The 17337-nt window shown below is 52.7% G+C and overlaps 1 protein-coding gene across 1 annotated transcript in view; it reads right to left on the reverse strand.

The window, feature by feature from the left end:
* Window positions 1–10607: 10607 nt before the first annotated feature.
* OLFML2B (olfactomedin like 2B) overlaps window positions 10608–17337 on the reverse strand; it is a 110147-nt gene continuing 103417 nt past the window's right edge. The window contains exons 7-8 of the mRNA XM_026656107.1: window positions 12921–13097; window positions 10608–11521 (exon numbers count right to left, since the gene is read on the reverse strand). Coding sequence (XP_026511892.1) covers window positions 10920–11521; window positions 12921–13097 — 779 coding nt within the window. The 3' untranslated portion in view covers window positions 10608–10919. The remainder of the gene's footprint in view (window positions 11522–12920; window positions 13098–17337) is intronic.

Here is a 17337-nt window from a genome sequence, read left to right on the forward strand (position 1 = left end):
TTATATAACCCTCATCACTGTTTTGAATCCCGCTGTTCACTTTCATGTCAGTGTCACTTTCTGGCTCCCATTTCCAGCGCAGTGCTGATGTCTGTGTTTCTGTCACTGCAGGGGAATATTTAAATCACCCTAAGAACTGTTTTACTTGACGTGTTGTTTTAATTTCACTGAAATATTTCTATTACAGTTTGCAAAACACTTTTAAATAAATCCAAATCTTAATTTTGGCCTAAAATAAATGGATTCTGTCCCTCACAATCTGATCTCCCCAGCCTTACAGACCACCAGCATGTCCTCTTGGACCAAATCTCCGCACTCCGAAGAATTTGATTATTCATGCTCTCTTAAACAAAATGAGATTTCAGTAGGATTTTGCAACAACTGTGGGAAGCATGTATTCAAATGAGAGCTGCAGAGGTCTTGGTCCCCATGGACTAGAGCCAGCTGGGAGCATCAGGGACTCCGTTTGTGTATCCCTTGCTGACCAGGGAGCAGGCCACAAAATAGTGAAAATGCCTGTGCCTTGTCTAAAGTAGTGCTGCCCCCTTTTCTAGCACTGCCTCTTGCAGACTCACCCCATGACACCCTAGCACCATCCCCAACAGTGACCAGATTTGGGACTTTCTATGTTGGAAAGACAGTAACTAAGTCATGAGCCTGGTACAGCAGGCTCTTCACACGCTGAGCTCCCATGCACTTCCTAAAGCTTCAAATCCAGTCCTAGATCCATAGACCCAGTCCTGCAGTTGACCCCCCAGACAGACCTCAGCACTCAGAGGGCCTGACTCAAGCCAGCAAAGGCGACCCAGCAGGGCATGGACTGTGCAGCACATCCTGGAAAGTTCGTAAAATGGATGCAGCAAGGCTATTCTTACCAGATTATTTTTAGACCCTCAGAATAAAATCCTGTTTGGGATATAGGGGATGAGACTGCTCTGATTTTGCTTTTAAATGATATGTGGGATCACTGTATGCAGAAAAAAATAACTTTATTTCATTCTCATAAATGAGTCCATCTGTGTTTGTAACAAGAGGAAATAAAATCATTTTTAAACTTTGTTTTTATATCTATTTCCGTTTCTGAAATGAGAGAATGAAAAGCAGAGAAATTCTCCACCGATGGAGGGAGGAAACCAGTTGAATTCTGGTCGCCTCCAGGACTTGAATGAAGCTTTCGCACTTAGGTTCTACTCTCTACTCTGAGTAGGCCAAATCTTTCCAATGGAATTCTGTCCCCTGAGGCAGGACTGGAGAGTACCGGAGCGGCCACAGCAGAGGAGACCAACTGGCATATCTAGTCCTCACCAGTTTGAAAACCCAGGACTTGATGCTGCAGAAGAAGGGGGGAAACCCAAGTTTTGTAACTGTGTAATACTAGGTGAGGGAAGGAAGGGAGAGTAGCTACTGTTACGCCCTAAAGGTTTGATTGCTACTAAAGTGTCTGTAGGTAATCTACCACTTGTTTCAATGGCTGTAGTTAGATGGTTGGGGAAGGGGGTCACCTTTTTTCAGTAGTTGGGGATTACAAGTTCCCTACATTGTAATGTCCACAATGGTTGGAACCGGGAACCAGTCTGACTTGCCAGTGAAACAATACAAGACACTTTATTTAGCTATTTTTTACCCACTCCTGCTGCTGTATGGACGTGTTATTCCTTGACTTTAGCAAAGCTTTTGATACGGTCTCCCACAGTATTCTTGCCAGCAAGTTAAAAAAGTATGGGCTGGATGAATGGACTATAAGGTGGATATAAAGCTGGCTAGATCATCGGGCTCAACAGGTAGTGATAAATGGCTCCATGTCTAGTTGGCAACCGGTATCAAGCGTCGGTCCTGGGGCCGGTTTTGTTCAATATCTTCATTAATGATCTGGAGGATGGCGTGGACTGCACTCTTAGCAAGTTAGCAGCTGACACTCAACTGGGAGGAGTGGTAGATACGCTGGAGGGTAGGGATAGGATACAGAGGATTGGACCAAAAGAAACCTGATGAGGTTCAACAAGGACAAGTGCAGAGTCCTGCACTTAGGACGGAAGAATCCCATGCACTGCTACAGACTAGGGACCGAGTGGCTAGGCAGCAGTTCTGCAGAAAAGGACCTAGGGGTTACAGTGGACGAGAAGCTGGATATGAGTCGACAGTGTGCCCTTGTTGCCAAGAAGGTTAACGGCATTTTAGGCTGTATAAGTAGGAGCATTGCCAGCAGATCGAGGGAAATGATTATTTCCTGCACTATATATATATAATGATTATTTCCTGCATTATATTCTTCCGTCCTGCACTTAGGACGGAAGAATCCCATGCACTGCTACAGACTAGGGACCGAATGGCTAGGTAGCAGTTCTGCAGAAAAGGACCTAGGGGTCACAGTGGACGAGAAGCTGGATATGAGTCAACAGTGTGCTCTTGTTGCCAAGAAGGCTAACGGCATTTTGGGCTGTATAAGTAGGGGCATTGCCAGCAGATCGAGGAACGTGATAGTTCCCCTTTATTCGACATTGGTGAGGCCTCATCTGGAATACTGTGTCCAGTTTTGGGCCCCACACTACAAGAAGGATGTGGAAAAACTGAAAAGAGTCCAGCGGAGGGCAACAAAAATGACTTATAAGGAGAGGCTGAGGGAACTGGGATTGTTTAGTCTGCAGAAGAGAAGAATGAGGGGGGATTTGATAGCTGCTTTCTACTACCTGAAAGGGGGTTCCAAAGAGGGTGGATCTAGACTGTTCTCAGTGGTGGCAGATGACAGACCAAGGAGTAATGGTCTCAAGTTGCAGTGGGGGAGGTTTAGGTTGGATATTAGGAAAAACTTTTTCACTAAGAGGGTGGTGAAGTACTGGAATGGGTTACCCAGGGAGGTGGTGGAATCTCCTTCCTTAAATGTTTTTAAGGTCAGGCTTGACAAAGCCCTGGCTGGGATGATTTAGTTGGGATTGGTCCTGCTTTGAGCAGGGGGTTGGACTAGATGACCTCCTGAGGTCCCTTCCAACCCTGATAGTCTATGATTCTCGGATTCTATTTGATTATCAGCCTCCTGCAGCAGCACATCCTGTTGGGTTATAGTACCTAGAGCAGAGGTTCTCAAACTTGGTCGCGACCCCGTTTTAATGGGGTCTCCAGGGCTGGTGTTAGACTTGCTGGGGCCTGGGCCTGAGCCTGAAGCCAAAGTCTGGGTGCCAAATAATTGCTTCAGCCCTGGGTGGCGGTGCTCAGGTTACAGCCCTCCCCCCCCCCTCCATGGCTGAAGCTCTCAAGTTTCAGTTTTACCCCCTCCCACCCACCCACCCACCCTCCGCTTGGGGTGGCGGGGCTTTGGCTCTCACCACCACCACCACCACCTGGGGTGATGCTGCTCAGGCTTTGGATCCCCTTCCTGGGTCATATAGTATTTTATGTTGTCAGAAGGTGTTCGCAGTGCAATTAAGTTTGAGAAACGCTGACCTAGAGCATGGAGTCCTTTTCAGGACAGCATGCCAGCTCCTCATGCGGGTGTTCCCTTTGGCTGGGTCTCTCCTCAGCTAGCGTGCTCCTCCCCACTGTGTCAGGGGGCTGTGTATGCAGGGTCTGCTGTGCACTCTTACAGTTGTGCTCTTAAATCCCTGAGCGTTTGCATCCTCCTTGGTGTTAAACCGGCACTCAGCCCTCCCCCCCCCCATATCTGACCCCAGACATGCCAGACAGTTCTCCTGCTGCAAGGATCAGAATGTTGCCCTTTTCCAGAGCTCTATGGTTCTTTCTCATGGGCTTGAGGAAGCCATGATACTTCACCCCCCTATTGTAAGTGAGATCTGCCCTTCCAGAGGGACAGAGCTCCCATTATTCTGGCCCCAGCAGTATCACCCTGGAGCAGTCTAGGGGCCTCTGAGGAATGTGACCATACATGGGGGAGAGGTTCAGCTGGTTCTGGGATAGCTCAGAAATGGCTATTGTCAGTTTTCTTTAGGTTCCTGTGGAACCTGAATGCACAGCCCAACTCCTTTCTGCTGCTTTGACCCTCTGCCAGCAAATTGCTTGTGTGAATGGAGAGTGCACCTGTGTCTCACATAAGACTCAACTGGGGAAGCATGCACACTTAGTGCAAGTGTCCAGAATTACCAGTATGTCACCCTGAGCTAGCTGAGGCCCTCCCAATCCCTTTTCCAACACCCAACCGCAGCTCCAATCCCCAGCAGTCATTAGATGTTCCACATTTGTGTAGTAGGTATTTGCAGTGCCTGTAGGAAGTCCTGGATCTTATGTGCCATGGTGAACCCAGGTGATTGGGCTGTAGGATTCGTGATCAGGTCTTGATTCTTGAACCCACTATTTGCCCACAGCTTCTGCCACTTGTCTTTTGGTGACAATCCCAAGGTTTTAAGAGCTTATCAGAAGGGGTTCCGGTACTTAAGGTGGCATTTTCATAGATGGGTATGTCCGGGTCATAGTCTCATATTATTGCTGCTGGTCTTCGGAGGGATGGTGGTAAAGTATGCGCGAGGGTGGAGAGCCAGACTATAGGTGCTGCCTTCATCACTCCTGTGACAATTCTCAGAGCACTGCTCAAGTGCCCATCAACAAGTTTCATATATATGCTTCCTGCCCCTACTGGTGCTCTGAGAAGATAAGAACCACGGTGGCTGTCTGCAAGGTGTGAGCATTCAGGCCAAGTCCAGGAATAAGAATGAGCATCTCGCAGCTCAAAGGATCCCAATGTATTTTTCAAGCTCAGCTACAAACAAGGATCACTTGACCTGCCGCTGAGATGAAGCCACCTCCGGTGTGGAAGAAAGCAACATTAACAGCAATGTGACATAAGAGTTTAGGACAGAAGGTGAAACAAGTGCCATGGAGAATTTAGAGAGACAAGCTGGAGTTACTCAGCTGGAATTGGGTCAGGCACCAGGGCTTTAGCTGTTATAAAAAAAATGTCTTGGGATCATCAGCTGGCCACAAAAGGTCATGGCTTACACATCATTCAGGAGATGGCACCTCCAGCAGTCCCAGCCTCCCATGGTCAGGCACTGGCTCAGTACAGACTTGCTGACCAATCCTACCAGCTTCCTTTACCACAGAGCAGGGCACTGCATATTTGCATCAATATGGAGAGTGTGATGGGCACAAGCTGCCAGAAGCCCGTGGTTCCCCCTCTTACAGCTGTGCTAGAACAAAACCCCGGTGCGGGGAGCTTGCGCTCAGAGCTGTGTGTCTAAGGGCAACACAAAGTACTGCCAAGCCAGATTGCCAGGAGCCCCTCCCTTTTTAAGTGGCCCCAAATCTGAAGATGCTGGGTGGGGCCAGATTCTCAGCTGAGCCCAACATGTTCTGGGTGAGGAGGAGGCCCAAAAGGGAAATCTGCTGTTCCCCAGTCCGCCCTGCTCCTGAGCATCCAAGGGGCAGGTTGTGGAGTGGGACACAGGAACTGCTCCTGCTTGTCTCCTGGCCAGGCTGAGGGAACAGGCAGCTCTTGCAGGTGGAGAGCCGGGTGCCAGGCTGGGGCAGGCTTCTGCAAGAGCCTTTTGTAATTCCTAGCCCCCCTCGAGTGCTTCCCCTGGCCACAACAGCAGCCATCTCCCTCACACCTGCCCAACTCCCTGCCTTGTCCCCAGGGCCGCCCAGAGGATTCAGGGGGCCTGGGGCAAAGCAATTTCGGGGGCCCCTTCCATAAAAAAAAGTTGCAATACTATAGCATTCTATATTCTCGTGGGGGGGCCCCTGTGGGGCCTGGGGCAAATTGCCCCACTTGCCACCTTCTCCCCCCCCCCCCCCGGGCGGCACTGCTTGTCCCCAGACCTGGCTCTTCACTCCTCCTCAGCTCCCATCGCAAGAGGGGGAGGGGCTCAGGGAACCCATTAGCTGCGGGGGACGAGTGTCAGCAGCCAGCCCTGTCTGCCACGCATGCAGCGTGGGAGGTAGCGTTGCCAGGTGTCTGGTTTTTGAAACACTGACCGGACACCCAAAGTCCATTTGCTGCCTGCAGGGGTGCCGAAACAGTTGGGGCCAAGCAGGTGGGCTGGCAGGCAAGGAGGCATTGCAAGGGTATCATGGCAGAGAGCCGGCAGGAGGTGGCAGGAAGCGGCCATGCCCCCCGCCTTTGCTCCCCACAGCGTACGCCCACATCTCACTCGCTGCCTCCTCCAGTGACAGCAGCAGTGCCGGGGATGGACAGTGAGAGTGCACCCAGGAGCAGCCCGGGCTACACCGCTGCTCTGCTGCTCCTGCCCCGCTGCCACCACCAGGCAGTGCAACCTCTGTGCCGTCACCAGCTCCTGCCTTGCACGGTGAGTAGTCGGGGCAGAGCGCCCCCTCCCCCCACCGCGCACCTGCTGTGTCCCCTGCCCGGCGCCTGGGGCAGCACAGGGAAGGGGGTCCTCGCTCAGCCCCAGCAGGAGGATCCCTGCTCCCCGAAGCGGAGAGGCTCTGCCTGCCCTTTGGTGGGGTGGGGGCAGGCTGCGAGCAGCATTTCATCTCGTTGTTGACACACACCCCACACACACACACAGAGCCCGGAGCCACCGTGTCCCCAGCCAGCCCCTGGGCCTGCAAAACCCCCATGTGCTCTGCTCCCCCAATGGAGCCACCTTGGCTTTGAGCCTCACCCCGCCTTTCCTGGGCCTGCACCTCACCCACACAACTGCCCTCCCCGCCCCCCCCATCCCTGCAGGACCTAAAGCCGTCTCCCCTCCCACTCATTCACCAGGAGAAACACAGAGCCCACAATGTCCACCCCAATCCCAACACCCTGGAATTAGTATATGCTCGATCCTCGCCTCTGGTGTGTGTATGTGTGTGGGGGAAGGAGGGGAGGTATTGGAGTTTATTTCAAAGTCTTTAACTTTTTGGGGACCTTTTGGCAGTTTAGCTCAGTAGAGTCAGTATCTCCCCTTATTCTTCCCTCCCTTTCCCTCCTCCCTCAATGATGTGTCTCAAAGAGGGTCACAAATACCCGCTGCCTTGTTGGGGTTATTATGGGACTTGCCTAGTTGCACCATGGACTCTTTCTCTGTACAGCACAGAGATCTCTGTAGAGAGGAACGTGTCACCTGATCTCAGTGTGATTTTGTTGAAGGTGGGGCTCTGGTGCTGGCTCTTTGGACAGAGGAGGGCAGGAGGGACAAGAATGAACTTTTCAGCCAAAATGAAAATGCAGCCAATGATAGTCCATGTTTTATGTTGATTGTACAGAGGACAGCAGGCAAATCAGAGCAGGTTTCTGTTGCTAAAATGCATGTTCTGTGTTTATATTTCATGCTGCACAGTACCTTGTGTAGTAACATCAGTAGCCCGACTGTTCTCTGCTGAAGGGTTGTTATGGCACCAGTCTTTTCCCCTCTTCTTTTCTATAGCATCTCTGGTTCTGTGCAGTGTTCGGGATATAAACACAACAAGGAGTCTGGTGGCACCTTAAAGACTAAGATTTATTTGGGCATAAGCTTTCGTGGGTAAAAACCTCACTTCTTCAGATGCATAGAGTGCACTCTATGCATCTGAAGAAGTGAGGTTTTTAACCCATGAAAGCTTATGCCCAAAGAAATCTGTTAGTCTTTAAGGTGCCACCAGACTCCGTGTTGTTTTTGTAGATACAGACTAACACGGCTACCCCCCTGATACTTGTTAGGGATATAGGTAATGGTACTTATTGTAGTAGTTGTGAGCAACTCCTTGACACTTCCCAAAGTCCCCTGACAACTATGAATATAAGTACTGCAGCAAATCTTCTCTCCCCCACCCCCACTTTCCTCAGAACATGTGGTGATAATGGGTTTGGGGCTTTATCTGCACAGCTGGCAGCATCTCTGCTTTCCATGGCAGGGCTGGCAGGGATGGGACCAGAGCTGTGCGATGCTGGGAGCAAAGCTGGAGCCTGCTCAGCCCTTGCCCACCCATTACAGCTACGCATGCCCTCATCAGGAGCAGGGTCATTCACGCCGGGCCTGGCCATGTAACCAGTGTAGTCCTAGGCTCTGGAAAGCAGTGCATGGGCTTACATAGTGCAGTAGCACCTCGGCCCACCTGCCCTTGGCACTTCCCAGGTGATGCATGTGAAATACCAGGTTCTCATCAGCCAATTTGGGCATGTTGTTTGCAGCACATGTAAATTAGGAAAGTCATGGTCTCATTTGCATGCTGGACCATGCTTACTGGTGCGTCCTTCCAGCTTGTGGCCTGGGCTCCCCAGCCACGACCAAGCAGAGTGGTGGGAGGCTGCCACATAGGAGGATTTCATTGCAGGGGGCGATGTACATTCTGTGGCCTTGCTGACAGCAGACAGCTCTGCTGCGGGGAGGGAGTCCAGCCATAATCTGTCTCCAGGGGACTCTCATGGGGGTCACTGCTGTAGGGCTGGACCGAGGTTCCATATTGCACCTTCTGGGACTGCCCCCTCTGCATAATGATTGTGCCAACCCTACAGCCCCCCTTCCTTCCCCCCCCCTCAGGCCTAGCATCATTCCCTGGCTACTGTCAGCTCAGCTCATGGCCTTGATGACCGTGTCAGCACATATGTGTGTGTGTGTGGGGGGGGGGGGGTTGGTGTCACATTGAGCCTTAGCGCCTGGCTGCTGCCATGGGCTGGCTCAGTCTCATTTAGTGCAGGGTGGCCCCAGGGACACATGGGTGCCATGGGACTGCCTGGGCAGCCGGCACAGGACTGGCAGGGATTACTTCCTTTGGGGCACAGCCTGATAACTGGTGCTCCTGGGCGGGCAGATGGCAGCAGCCACCGACGGGCCTTTCCTGCCCTGGGAGGTGCCCGATTTCCTGCCACTGCCTACGTATGGGGTGGCTGTCGGTGTCATTGCCACTCCCTATTTGTGTGCATGTGTTCCCTAGTCCTGCAGCCATGCTGTGTGTGGTCCTGTGCGTCTCTGCTCAGCGCTGCTCCCTCTCCTTGTCCTGTGGCCCTGGAATGGGCTCAGGCTCTGCTGAAGGACACGGGAGGATGCTGCAGGTGTTCTGTTCAGCAGCCACCACCTGTTCATAGCTGGCATCAGTGCTGGTCTAAGGATGTTCGCAGGGCAACTGGCTTGGGAGGGCGCCTGCTAGCGCTGAGCCTGGCAGCTTGAGGGGCAGCGTACTTGTGTCTCCAGGGGCTCTGTGCCCAGCAGTGCTCCTTTGCAGGACCTTTTTCCTGGGCTCAGGATACAGACGACCTGGACGCCGATTGCAGGTTGCCCTGACAATGGGCAGCAAGCATAACAGTCCATCTGCCCTGGCTGTATGTGCCCAGCCCTGAGATGGGGGCTGGACTCTCAGGCCCTGCACCCATAGCGCTGTTCAGAGATGACGGGGCTGCATGGAGAAAAGTGCCAGGCCCTGAAAGGCATAAACATTTGGAAATCCTACACCTGCATCTCAGGTCTGGAAATTGTGCCAGGGATAAAATCATTGGCAAAGGCACCAGCAAAGCCCAGGCCTGGAGCATCTGACTGGGGGCCTGTTCCCAGGGGCCTGTGCACCTGCTTAGCCCAAGAAAGTGAATTTTCAAGTAAGCAAACAGAAGGGCCTACTGCGGTCTCTGTGATGTTAGCCAGGCCCTGGCCTGATGCTCCCTGCTTCCTTTGCACACCCCAATATCTGGCAGGGCCATGACTGTCAGCCACTGCTGGCCTGGAGGTGAAAGGATGCCCAGCATCTGTTCCCAGCTCCCTTGGCCAGCCCATCCCCGACCTGCGACCTGTACCTGGGGAGCATTTTCCGTTTATTTTTTTGCCACCCGAGAATATAACAAACCCCAAAAATGCCCCCAACAATTGCAAAGGTACAAGAATGTTTATTACGGGATGTGTATATATACAACAAGCTGCTGGCAGAACTGTGAGCGCGTGTCTGACAGGCTGTAAATGCGCCACAAAAGCTGAGTGGCAGCAGCAGGGGGGATGGGCCATATAAACAGGGACCCCCAGGCCAGGAGCAAACCTGAAGCCCAAGCTACTCTGCTAGGATGGAGCATTTAGTGCAGGTCTCCATAAAGCAGACATGAGAGCTGTGGGGCAGTGCTGCTCTCAGGCTTGGCTCCCACATGCATGGCGCTCCCTGGAATTGCAGGCAGACGACCACACTGAGCATCTCCAGGAAAATGCGACCAAATGGCAAAGCTGAGCTGCTGCCCAGGGAGATATAAGTAAAAGCAAATATTGCGGGGGTCTCCTCTGGGTGACAGAATCAGCTACATTTATTTACAAAACGACAAGGCATCCCACCGGTTTCTCGCAGGGTAGCTGCCAGCGTGGCTCCCAGCATAGCAGCGTCTGGTCATCTATGCGCTCTCAATAGCAGGGCAGACGTGTGAGAACTTGTGCCAAGGGAGCTCTGGTCTGCATGTGTGGGCACGTCATATGAGCAAGGGGCAGAGCTATAGCGACAGCTTATGGCAGCAAAGGCAAATAACAGCACCGCCAGCTCCCAGGATGCCATTCACACGAAAGAGGCTGCAGAGCAGAAAACTGATGCCCCAGCTTTCAAATGACTATCCAATTAACACCTGTGGCTGTTCGCAGGCCAATGGGACTGTCACCAGCCTGACTCAGTGCAGACAGAACAAACTGAGCACCCCCTGAAAGGAGAGGCCTCGCCACCGCTGCACGCTAGACATGTTTGTGCTGAGCAAGAAGGCTGTTTTGATTGCTTTTTTATTATTTATTAGTTAGCAAAAAAGCAACTAGCTGTATTTGTATTGTCCCTTTGTCTTTATGGTGCCACAGCAGCCACCCCACTGCAGAGGGACTCATGAAGCAATAGCCTGCCCATCCTTCCCGCTCGGCGTAGGAGGCAGCAGTGTCAGTATAAAAGAGAAGGAAGGTTACACCAAAAATAAAGGGTTTGATTCTGCCCTGTGGACTGATCTACAATCCACTTTAAAAACAGCATTTCCTCTTGGATTTGTACAAAATAATAATAATGATAAAAGGTGCTAGTGGTCCTTTCAGTGTCCAGTGGCCAGGGTCTCAGTAAGCAAAGATCACATGGTATGTGACCTGGTGCCCATTGTCCCAGGCATAGAGCAGGCGGTCCTTGGGGTTATAGTCTATCTGGGTGATGTAGGAGTACTCGTTCTCGAAGAGTAGCCGCGGGATGATCTGTGTATTGGTGTGGGTGTCAAAGGCGTACGAGATGTTGGCGTTCCTGTGGTTGTAACTGTCCACAGCGTAGAGCACACCGCAGATAACGAAGCAGTTCCCGTAGAAGTTCCTGCGCAGGCCTGTCCGCCACGTGGTCTCCTTCTGGGTGCTCAAGTCGGCAGCATTCAGCTTGCTCAGGACGATGACCTCCTGGCTGAAGCCTTCGTAGTTGATGGCTGGGTAAATGATCCACAAGCCATTCTCGTCCACAGCAAAGTCCACATCAGAGTGGCCCTGCCACCGCCATGGTGTGGCCTCCTCATAGGCCACATCATGCAGCATGGCCCAGGCAGCTACGTACCTCTGCTTCAGGTCGTATTTAATGATGTTGCGCGTGAAGGCCCGGTTGTAGTAGAGGGAGCCATTGTAGACAGCATGTCCTGTCCCAATCCAGCTATACGGGAGTTTGTAGGAGTTGCTCCAGCGCCCTGGACAGCAGAGACATTGCACCAATTAAACCCTTGCCCCTCTCTCTCCAGGTTCACCGCTTTCCTGCCCCCACCTGTCACTCAGCACCCTCCTTCCCTCAGCTCTTGGTGGCCCTTTTGCCCCATTCACAGGTCATCTGCATCCTCTCCACTTCAGCTGCTGGCGCCGATTAGCACTTGCTGTGCCTGGGATGTGGCAAACCCAGGTCATGCTCTGCTGAGTCACCCGGCAGGGCCAGTTTCTCTCTTCCAGGCAGGTGACCCGTTGCTCCCCCACCACTTCCTCACCCAACCTGGCACAGAGTTTGCTGGAGTAAGTGACACCAGCCCAGCTATGACACCCAGACTATGTTCTCCAACCCACACTGTTCTAGTGCCTTCAGGTGCGTGCATGGTCCCCATCACCATGGTATATGGGCGCCATATTGTTCCTCAAGCACTCAGAGGTGGGGCCGGGCCCTTTCACAGAGGGGGACTGAGGCCCAGCTCCTCCCTATTGGCTTTGGTGGAGTTAGGCACCTAAATACATTTGACGCTCTTGGCCCCAGTTGCACAGGGCACCTGCCCCAGCAGGGCACTGAACCCAGGTCTCCCGAGTGACAGGATAGTGCCCTAATCGCTGGCCCTTCCTTCCTCTCCATCCTTCTCTAGCCCCTGCTCCCTCCCACACTCCCCTCCCTGGCTCCATCATGGAGCTAATCTGAGCTATGAACCGAGGCTCCTTCGCACTGGACCTATACTGCATGCTGCCTCCGACCTACTGCCCTGCATGTCTCCACCACCAGCCCTGCTGCACCTTTCCCTGGCTCTCTCAGAGCAGCAGCTATCACCTTCCCCCACACCCTGGTGACTTTCATCCCTCTGTCTCAGTGATCCCAAACACGCCCCCTACTGGCTAACTCTAGCTCGGCTTCTGACCCTTCTCGGGACCAAACCGTCCCTTTCCCAGGTGACTGCTGATCTGCAGCTTGGCTCTGATCAGAGGCTCTCTCACCAACAGCAGGGAAATCTTAGTGCTTCCCGGCAAGGAGCCAGGGCAATTGAGCTTGGCCTCCTGCCCCTGTCTGGAGCTCACAGGAGTCCTGTCATTACCAGCAACAGCAACAAGCAGAGAGCTGGATCTGTGCCACAAGCCATGGCTCATTATTATTGGGTGTATTGCTGTAACATCTAGGAGCCCAGTCATGCCCAGATCCTGTTGGGCTAGACACTGTACAAAGAGACATCCCTCATTCTCTGCTCAGCAGCCGGGACACAGACTAGGGACTAGGCAGACTGGTCCATGCCCCACATGCACCGCTGGGAGAAGTACATTGGTTTGTGCAGAGATGCTCAGTGACATGGTTCCAGCACAAGTACAGAGACTGGGGAGGACCAGGCGAGCAGCCGGAGAGCGTACCTTGTTTGAAGTTCTCCAGGTTTCGGAATTCTACCAGCGTGTTTCCATAGTAGTAGTTTGTGACATAGATCCGCTCATCTTTGGCTAGCGGATCCTTCATCCAAGCGCCTTCATTCCGCCCATAAGTGTTCTGGATGGTGGGGCCTGAGATGGTGGAAAGCGTATCTTTGCAGCGTCCTAGGGCAGGGGAAAGGAGCAATCACTCACTCTGCAGTTACTGGGGATGCAGGGTCTACGCTGAGCCTCTTCTCTAGCCACAGACTGAGGCATCAGCCCACTTCACACAGCTCAACAAGTGCCATTTCCCACCCACCCCAACTGCTTCAGAAACCATATCCTCGAATTGTTCCCCATTGCCAGCCCTGTGAGGCCAGCAGATGTCCTGCCATGCCACGCTTCATAGGCACTAGCAGCCCTGTGCCTGGGTCCTGCAGGGTCCTCTATCAGACAGCCCCACTGCATTGAGCAAAGCCGACTCCCTTTGGTAAATTATCCCTGTCTGCTCCTGGATGAGATCAGCCCATTCCCCTGCAGCAGGGATGGCAAATGTGCCCAATGTCATTGCAGCATCCAGCGGGTGCTGGCACAGGAGCCAAACTCAGGGCTAGTGTCACTGCACAAGCTGCGGAAATTCACAATGCTTTCAGGGGAACCTTGGCCATGTCACTTGCCATCGAAGCCCAGAGAAATTTGCAATTTCTTGGGGTTCTCCAAAAATTGCTGAAATTCAGAGGGTTTAACTCTTAAATCCCCCCAGCACCAAAGCTGGAGTATGAGCAGAGCTACATTCGCTGTGTCTCAGCCATGGCCTCAAAGGGATGTCTGCCTGCTAAATGCTGACAGGCATTTGCGCAGGTGAGCCCATGGCCTGGACTGGCGGGACTGGTTCAGGACCAGAGTGGTAGAAGGTGTTGCAAACCAGGATCCAGGAGCGACATTGACAAAGGCACTTGGGCCCCTAACTGCCTCTTTAGGCATCTAAGTCCAGCCGGTAGGCACCACTGACGCTCTCAAACCCAGACTCAGCTGCCACCCAGCCCTGCAGGCACTTCAGTGTCCCCCCAGAGACTGATGCTAAGACCTGACATGACTGCTTAGAGGCCCAAGTGACGGGCAGAACTTAAAGAGTCTCCAGGGAGGAAGCCTTGGGGCACTGCTCTATACCAGGGCAGATACGGACTTAGAACTAGGACAGAGACAGGACTACTAACAAGGGCACAGGTGCAGGCCCTGTTGCACTGCCTTCATGTGTTTAGACAGTGTGTGACTCGGCCAGAGGGCTGAGCCACTGAAAACCCATCTAATGAGGGCAACAGCTGACAGTGGGCGCCACAAGCAGTGAGCACAGGTTCTCACCCAACCGACAGGAGGCACTAACGAGAGGTATCAGGCAGCTTGGTATCAGAAGGGGGATCTTTACAGATCAGCCCCTGAAACAAGGGGACAATGGAGGAGGCAATCTGCCTGTTAGTGGCAGAACAGCAGCAGAACAGGACCCAGAGGTGAGCGACAAAGCTGATCAAAGGGATGGAATGCAAGTCATATGAGTAAAGGCTGAAGGAGCTGTGTTTAGTTATGTTTAGTTTGGAAAAAAGGAGATTAAGGGGTGATATGAAAGCGGTCTTCAGATACTTGAAAGGCTGCCATAAAAAAGACGGAGAAAAGTTGTTTCTTGGCACAGAGGGCAGGACAAGAGTCAATGGGTTCAAATTACAGCACAGCAGATTTAGATTAAATCTCAGGGAAAACTTCCTAACTGTAAGAGCAGCAGGACAATGGAACATACTGGCTAGGGATTGTGGAAATTCCTTCATTGGAGGTTTTCAAAGAGAGGCTGGATAGCAATCTGTCTTGGATGGTTTAGCCACAACAAATCCTGCATCTTGGCAAGGGGTTAGACTAGATGACCCTTGCGGTTCATTATAATCCTCTGGTTCTATGAACTACGGGTGGTATAGGTACCAACAGGAACCAGAAGAGACCTGCTCGTCATGGGAAAGGATCGTAGAGAGCAAGAACTGATCTGCCTCAAAGTTGAAAAGGAATCTGGGGAACAGCAGTGTTTTCTGCTGCAAAAGGAGCTGACTAAGCTCCAGAACTTGCTCAAGGTCCAGCCAGGGTCAAAGCCCAGCTTGGCTAAGGAGAAAGATCTGGGAAGTCTCGAGGCTGAAGTGGCCTCACTAGAAAAAGAGCTGGAATTGTGTGGACTGAGGTCAGTACAGAAGGAAGATGGCTTGGACAAGGACATACATCCACCTGCTGAAGAAGAGAGCTACCCAATCGTGGGTCTAAAACCCCAGGATCCTGATATATTGGCAAAGCAAGGCCACAAGCAGGACCCTGTTTAAAAGGAAGGGGCCTACCTTGAGGAAGGAGAAAGACTCATATTGTTCTACGGCCCAGAATATCAGCCACAAGGTACTGTGGATCCAGCAGGAGAAGTGGGTGCAGCTGAGTGAAGCATTGAGACATGTTGGGAACAGGATGCCGTCCTTAGTGTTTGGAAGACCTGGACGGAGGTTGGATGTGGATAAAGACATTTTTAATTCAGAAGGCTGTGCTTGTGTTTGCATCCAGGGAGGCGCTTCTCTGAGACCAGGCAGCAGCCTTAAGTCAGTTCAACCTTGGTGAAATCCTGGTGTTGACTACATCAGAAGTTGCTGGGAACCAGATATTCACAGGGCGCAGCATGTGGTGAATTATGACATGCCCCAAGATATGAAGGAATATACCCACCATATGAAACACCTACAACAGAATTGAGCCCAAGTCCTGGTCATGTCAGATGATGTAACTGAGAAGAACAAGCACATTACCAAGAGTTTAGTAGACTTCCTGACTGCTGCTAATCAGGAAGTTCCCCCTTGGCTGCAGGACTTGGCCAAGTGTCGGCTATTGTAGAGTCCACCTATGGGTACAGTTTGGCTCTGCAGGAGAAAGTGTCACAGGGCTAATTAAGGAAGGACCCTGAACTGTAAAAGCCTTCCATAGTAGAGAAGCTGGAGAGAAGAAGACCTTGAGAAGTCAGGGCACAGATTGTGAAAAGCTCTCCAGACAGAGGGCTGGGAGAGAGAACCCTAAGGAGAGCAACAACTGTGAATAGCCCTCCAGGCAGAGAGGTCTGACAGGGGAAGCCCTGACTAACTGGGGCCTACAAGCTCTCCAGGCAAAGAGGCCTGGGTGAGAGACCCTGAGAAACCAGAATGCAGACTGTAAAACCTTTCCAGGCAAAGAGGCCTGAGGGAGAAGACCCTGACCAAAGAAGGGCAGAAACTGGAAGAGCTCTCCAGGCAGAAAGGTCTCAGAGAGAAGTCTGAGCAGCCAGGGCAGAAAGTGAAAAGCTCTCCAGACAGAGGCCTGAGGATTGGGGGGCACCTGACTAACCAGGGTGGAGACTGGAAACAGAGTGAGAACCCTAACAAGCAGGGCAAAGTTGGTAAAAGGCTCTCCAGACAGAAAGGTCTGGGAGAGAAGACCCTATCTAAGAAAGGCAAAGCCTGGATAGGAGGGGACATTACCCTCCATAGTATCCCCCACCCCAGTCCTTTCTGCGTGGGGGAGATATGTGATGGGATGTATCAGGCCCTTTGAGGGCCCTCTGCTGGAGGCCTTGCAGTCCTACCACACCCTGCTCCAGAAAAGAAGCAGTGAAGGTGAGTCCTCCAGGCCTGCCTAGAGAAGCTACAGGGAAGCAGCCACTCAGAGCGCAGCAGGCCAGTTAAAAGGCGCTGCAGGGCCGAGCAGGGCAGTTGCTGGCTGGGCCTAGAAGAGTGAGGAAGGAGTGGAATTGAGATCTTCAGCCCTGAGATGAGGGTGAAGACGAAGGAGCTACATGGAAGTGGCCTAGGGAATAGCGGCAGAAGCAGCTATTAAATGAAGCAGCATGTGGCTGCTATTTGTAGCGTCCCTGGGTCGGGACCTGGAGTAGTGGGCACCTAATGAGGGCAACAGCTGATAGGGGGCAGGGCGAGCAGAGTGCAGGTTCCCACCCAGCTGACAGGAGGCACTAATGAGAGGGGAGTGCGCTTCATCACAGAGCCCCATTTCACAGAATATGCACAGTTCTTCAAAGAGCTGCCTCGGTTAGCCCCTGACAGCCCCATCTGGGAGTGGGTGTGGGGCAGAGCGGTCGCTCTGGCTGTGTGACGGGGGATTGCCCAGGGGCATCATTGGCCAGTCTCGTTCCCTGACCATTCAGCGCAGCGCTTCAGCACACGCTTCCTGAGCGCTGCTGTGCCCAAGCTGCAGAGCACCAGGAGACACTGAACCACTGGCTGGTGCCTGCAACTCCTCTGTTGCCCCTCAGAGCCCAGGCACTTGGGGTCGTCCACATGCTCCCCACACAGCAGGGGGCGTGTGTGAGAGTGTCGGGGGGAGCAGGGGACATATGTGATTGTGTCAGAGGGACAGCAGGGTG

This window comes from Terrapene carolina, unplaced genomic scaffold (genome assembly GCF_002925995.2).
Source record: "Terrapene carolina triunguis isolate 2854851 unplaced genomic scaffold, T_m_triunguis-2.0 Scaffold212, whole genome shotgun sequence".
Lineage (NCBI taxonomy): Eukaryota > Metazoa > Chordata > Testudines > Emydidae > Terrapene > Terrapene triunguis.